Source organism: Thermobia domestica, chromosome 8, assembly GCF_964235325.1.
Source record: "Thermobia domestica chromosome 8, izTheDome1.hap1.1, whole genome shotgun sequence".
Taxonomy (NCBI): Eukaryota; Metazoa; Arthropoda; class Insecta; order Zygentoma; family Lepismatidae; genus Thermobia; species Thermobia domestica.
This window is the reverse complement of record NC_137461.1, coordinates 28845720-28851771: the sequence shown is the minus strand read 5'-3', so window position 1 is coordinate 28851771 and position 6052 is coordinate 28845720. Positions and strand designations below refer to the sequence as shown.

Here is a 6052-nt window from a genome sequence, read left to right as displayed (position 1 = left end):
CAGTGGCAGTTATGGTGCGAAGTATATGATCGCGTTGAAATGGCAGCACGTTCTGAAGCACTATAGTGAAGTAACGAAGAAAATCTTCGATACTGAGTGGATGCAGAATAGATTGAGCTGGAGGTGTAGTTTTATCAGAACTTCGAATGGGTGCAGTAAACTCCGGACGAGTGGGTTCTGCCGGCGGCTTTGCCTTGCAGCGGTAGCTGTATGTGGGGTGCATTTCACCACCTGTGGAACATTTTGGAGGTTGTTGTTGATTTTGGCACAACCTGGTTTCATGTTGGTTCCCACAATATCCGCATCGCGGTTGATTTGGACAGCTGTTTGTGAAATGAGAGTTGTAAGTCTGACATCTCTCGCACCGAAGAGGCACTGGCCCAGGAGTTTTAGAAGGCTCTACCCTATGAATTTTCTTATAAATAGGTGCACCGTGTGCCAGAAGATGATCAATAGCCTGCTGGTTTTGGGACAAAACACGAATCATATATGTTGGCCCATTATTGTTTTTAATTGCTTATGCATTTGTCAATGTTAATACCCTCTTGAATAAGCTCTTCGCGCACTTTGTCGTCCGTAAACTCTGGAAGAACACCACGAATGACAACAGACAACATCGGCAATTTCTTGGGTGGTGGTGGTTGTTTAGGCCTAGAATCAGACTTTTTTGCTAATTTTGCGTTTTTCCCGAAGATATCATAAGATGCCGTTACGTAAATAGGTTCCAAAATTTGGATCTTTTGATTTTATAATGTATCCATTTCTAGTGTGGACTATTTGTTCTACAGTCGCATGTGGAACGTATTTAATGGTCTGGAGAAAGATCATCTTTGGATGTGTGTACTTCGGGTCAAAGTCAGTTAATAGAAAATTGTAAACGGGATCTGAAGTCATGTTGAGAGGTTCGGATAACGATTCTGAAGGTGGCGATCCAGTGTCCATTGGTTGGACGTTTGAAGATTGTGATCCACCCAGAGATGTGCGTCTACGCGTAAAAAACGATAGTTTACGTTTACGTGTCAACTATGCGTAGACAATGTGAACAACGTAGACTATGTAGAATATGTCAACAACACGTAATTTAGCGTTGTGGAGAATAAAGGAGCTTTCTTTTGTCGTTACCTTGCGAAATTTCGTACAAAATAAAATGCCTAGACCACCGAATAGTAACGTTCGAATACTTAGTTTCGTCTTGATGAAGGAAAATGAAAAATATTATGCATTTTGTAAAATATGCAAGAAAAATTGGCAAATACAGCAGATTCAAGACTGAAAGCCCACAGGTGAGAATTAGTTTTGTAAATTTCATTATAAAAGCAGTGCTCGAAGTGGAAAATCTAAGGAAGTGGTATACACAGACAAAGGATATAGGATTCATTCATCTACCTTTCTTAAACACTACAGCAGCATCGACAGCGCAACTTCAGCGTTGTCATCCGTATTACTTTCAGATTAGATAATTCCCTCTACTTTTTATGTTAGTCGTTTCCCTAATCTTTCCCTGCACCGAAGCAAAACAACTGAATGAGGAAATATGAACAAACGAGCAACGAAATTCTTCCTTACATTTGATAGTGGTTGTCTACATAGTCTACACGGGAAAAGGTGTAATGTAGATTACGTATAGATTACAGTAGACAATCGCGTAGACGTAAAATTATAGTTTACGGCACATCACTGGATCCACCGCGAAATCTCTTTGCAGACTGGACTGACTCAGTGGATGGATGTTTCTCTTTAGATGTGCTCGCTACTAATTGACTTCCCCAGGAAAAGTGTCGAGTGGGACTGGTAGTTCCAGTGGATGTAGTTTGGACACGCGAAGTGTTTGAATTGGTAGAAAGGAAAGCTGGTAATCCTGTATGTCGACCGAGAACCGATTGTCCGTTAGTATTGCCAGAGTCCGCCATCACAATGAAGTATCCTAGGGCCGAAGCCCAAATGAATGTGAAAATGAAAGAAAAGATGATGAATGAGATTCAAAAAGCAAGTTTGCCCCCCGAAAGTGAGTACTTCCGTCAACCCTCTAAGTATTGTATGTGTGCTGTGCTCACAAATGCGTATTCAACACTTCGTCCTAGCTAGCACATTAACAGACACAAGAGAGGTTAGGCTCCTTGGTTCAGTATGTTCCGTCTTTCTTCCTTTCTTTTTTTTTTTTTTTTTTTTTTTTTTGAGTGGTGCGTAGTAACAGAACTTTATTTATTGAGTTGGAAGGTGATGGGCATCAATTTAAGTAAAAACATTTGTTGATTGCTGAAAAACTTTGAATCAATGGGTATAAAGAAACGGCCACTAGAGGGTTTCGCCCTCTCTCTTGGCCAGGGGTGTGGGAGTATCAATTATTCTTTATTAAACTCATAGTTGGTTAAGGAGCTGTGAAATAATCATTGTTATTATACACTAACAAATATCAAAAAATAAAGATATTAAACAACAATAACAATAATAATATATCAATAATAACAAACTAGTAATGAAAGGTGCACATAGAAAAAGATAACAAAAGGTGCGGAAAAAAACTGAAACTAATGAATAACGTAGAAAATGCATAAATGGATAAATGATGAGTGAGGTGCTCGTAACGCCACAACACAACATATAGATGTTAGTTCAAAAAAATACAGATTAATCTTCTGTCCTGGGGCGTCTCAGGACTGATGAGAAACATGGGGTAAGCCCAGATTAGTGTTGTAGAGAGACAAGTGCTATGATGGAAAAAGATGTGGCAGATGTTGACGGATGAGTTGGTGACGGAAAAAGATGGCATGGTGGTGATCTGCTGGAAGGGTGCGGATGTATATGGAAAGCAAAACTCTGAGTGGTGTATAGCAGTATTTAGATTGAGATTCTTATTGTAAATCAGTCAAGAAATATATATGGTGTCAAGAAAGATATCTTTACGATCATGGAGACTGGTAGTTATGAACTTATGACGCAATTGTGCTATGTGTTGAACAAGCGGAGGAAAGGTAATTTTTTCATACAAGTCAGTATTATGATACGGAAGTTTGATCCTAAATGCAAGACGAATGGCATGTCTCTCTAGAATTTCAAGTTTATTGTAAAATTTCGGAGGCGCTGAACACCAGGCTATGTGTCCAAATGTAAGTATACTCCGCATAAATGCTTTGTATGTGTTAAGCAATAATTTGGAATTTAGACCCCAGGTCTGGCCAACAAGACGACGAAGAAGTTGTAAGCGGTTCTTTGCTTTGATAACAACTTTCTGAAGGTGGGGTGTCCATCGCAACTTATCGTCAAAAATGATTCCTAAGTATGTTACAGTTTTAGCTGGTTGAAGAAAGTGATCTCCCACACGTATCTGTAGTAAATTTGGATTTCGTCTAACTTTGCTGCGGCATTTAGGAGGTAAAATAACAAGTGATTGTGTTTTGTCTTCATTAACTGAAAGTCTCCATTTACTACACCAATTCAGAAAGCTAGTAATTGTTGTCTGTAAGTTTTTATTAATCTGCTGTATCGTGTTTCCCAGTGTAAGAAAAGCTGTATCATCAGCATATTGAAAGAGATAAGTGTTCGGTGATTGAGATGGTAAATCGGAAGCATACAGTATGTACAAAAGAGGAGATAGACTAGAGGCTTGCGGTACTCCTGTGTATGGGAAGACTGGATGTGATAATGAGTTGTTTATGCTGACATAGGCTATTCGGTTGAGTAGAAAAGAAAATATGACTCGGAGGTATGTAACAGGAAGACCCAGTTTAAGAAGTTTATAAAACAATCCATAATGCCAAATCCGATCAAAAGCTTTTTCCAGATCCATTAAAACGAGACAGGACGGAAGAGACTTATTATAATGATTGGTAATAATGGTAGTTAGACGAAGTAGTTGATCACTTATGCTATAATGAGGTCGAAATCCAGTTTGATGGAGAAGTAGAAGTTGTAGATCCATAATGTATGGGTGTAAACGAGATAAGAGTATTTTTTCAAAGACTTTACCTAACGTGGAAGTTAACTGGATTGGACGATAGGACTGTACGGAATGCGGTGGTTTGTTGGGTTTCAGAAACATACAGACTTTAGATACCTTCCAATCAAGAGGATAGAAACCAGTTCTAAGCATAAATGTATATATCGATGCTAGAAATATGAAAAAATTGACCGAACATTCCTTAAGTAATCTGTAAGTTATTTGGTCAAAGCCTGGGGCAGTACTACGTTTACGCTTGATGATGGACTGTATCTCCGCGGAGGTGATTTCACGAGTCAAAGGATTATCCGCTTCTAAAGTGTGCTGGATGGAAGGTTGAAGTAATTGTGCAATTGCCTCTTCAGAAACTCTACGGCTGAATTGGTGTGTGCAAGGCGGGGGTGTAAATACTGACTGAAGATGTGTGGCTAAAGCGTCTGCTTTATCTTGATCTGTATCTAGAGATTTATTATCCTGTATGAGAGGATAAGATGAACTAACTGTCTGTCCAGTGAGAAGATTAAATTTTTTCCAGTATTTCGTGGTATGTGACTCTGTATTCAATTGATTACATGCTTTGCTCCAGGTAAGCCGTTTATGAGCAACAATATAGTTATGAACTGTCCTTTGCCATCGTCTTGCTTGAGTCAAATACTCTGGATTCCGTGTTTGTTCGTATATTCGAAAGTAAGTGCGAGACTTTTTGACGAGAGCCAAGTACTGCGGAGGTAGCATAGGTTGGTATGTTTTGCCTCGATATTTAGGTATGTTTTTGTTGGCGCTACTGGTGATAGCTGTGCTAATGCTATGGACGGTATTATTAAGGTCGGTCTCTGATGTCGGTGGTACAAAGGAGGCAAGAGCAACATCTATATCAGTACGAAACTGATCCCATTTCGCCTTGTCGTATAACATGATAGTTCTCATAGTTGATTCAGATAGTTGTCGTCTCTGATGATTGATAACGACTTTCACCGGAAGATGGTCGCTGCCGATACAATCTAGTACATGTATATTACATTTATCGACCATAGAGGCAGTGCTAATAACAACATCGGGTGTAGTCTGACTGCTTGGTCGCGTATGTTTGGGGAATTGATGGACATGCCCATTTAAATTAAGAGTTATATGATCGAAAAACTCAGCTTTATCACGGGCAGAGCGACTGTGAATATTAACGTCGGCTAGTATAACAAGATGTTTAAAGTGGTGAAACAAATAGGTGAAGAAGGCAAGAGGAATGATATGACCTGGTCGAACGTATATTGTAGCTACTGTTAATATAAGGTGAGGAAGATAAACTGTTGTCACTAGGTGTTCCGGTAACTGCATATGCTGCGGAACAGAGTTGCATCTATAAGTAAGTTTATTACGAACTCCAATTGCAGCGCCACCTTGGGCTCGTGCGTTATTGTCTGCATAATCGCAGCGAAGAAATTGATAGCGAGGAAATCTGACATAAGTAGCAGGTTTAAGTGCAGTCTCATTTAGTACAAATAAATCGATATTTTCCTCAAGCAGTAACTGCTCAAATAGTATTCGGTGTTGCGCTAAAGAACGAATGTTCAGAAAAAGAAGTGTCAGAGCCATATTCATACACAAAATTACGGAGTTAAACTGCAGTGTCTCGGGGAGCAATATGGAAGTGAACGTACGGTCCAGAATATGTAGCATACAAGTTAACTTGAAATATAGCGGAGGCTGCTGCAGTAACATAATCCAATATAAGTTGACGTTGGAATGGGAAAATATTTTGTAATATGAGTGTTATGTAATGGTACGTAGCGGTACCGTCATCTCCGGGTGGTCAGGAGTTGGATTCGGTTTCCCTTTACATTTATAACTATAAGTTGGGTGCTTGTCACTGGAACAGGTCGAGCATAGAGGTGGTTTTCCCGTATTAGGACACTCTTTAGTATCATGGTTGCCAGCACAGTAGCCGCATTTTACGACATTTGGACACTTAGCCGTTATATGTTGGTTGTACACCTGGTACCTTTCACATCTAATTGGAAGAGGGAGGCTTGTTCGGGAAGGTTCCGCCCTATGACGTTTCTTAAATATGTATGCGCCATCGTGTAACAAGGCATCGATCGAGGATTGAGAAGTAGTCAG

The 6052-nt window shown here is 39.8% G+C and overlaps 1 protein-coding gene across 1 annotated transcript; it reads right to left on the bottom strand.

Annotated features, from left to right (window-relative positions):
• Positions 1–509: 509 nt before the first annotated feature.
• On the bottom strand, positions 510–5527 carry LOC145692074 (uncharacterized). The gene is made up of 2 exons (XM_081767365.1): positions 4192–5527; positions 510–583 (listed from the first exon to the last, which is right to left on the bottom strand). The coding sequence occupies exons 1-2, from the start codon at positions 5525–5527 to the stop codon at positions 510–512; spliced, it is 1410 nt and encodes a 469-aa protein (XP_081623491.1).
• Positions 5528–6052: the final 525 nt, after the last annotated feature.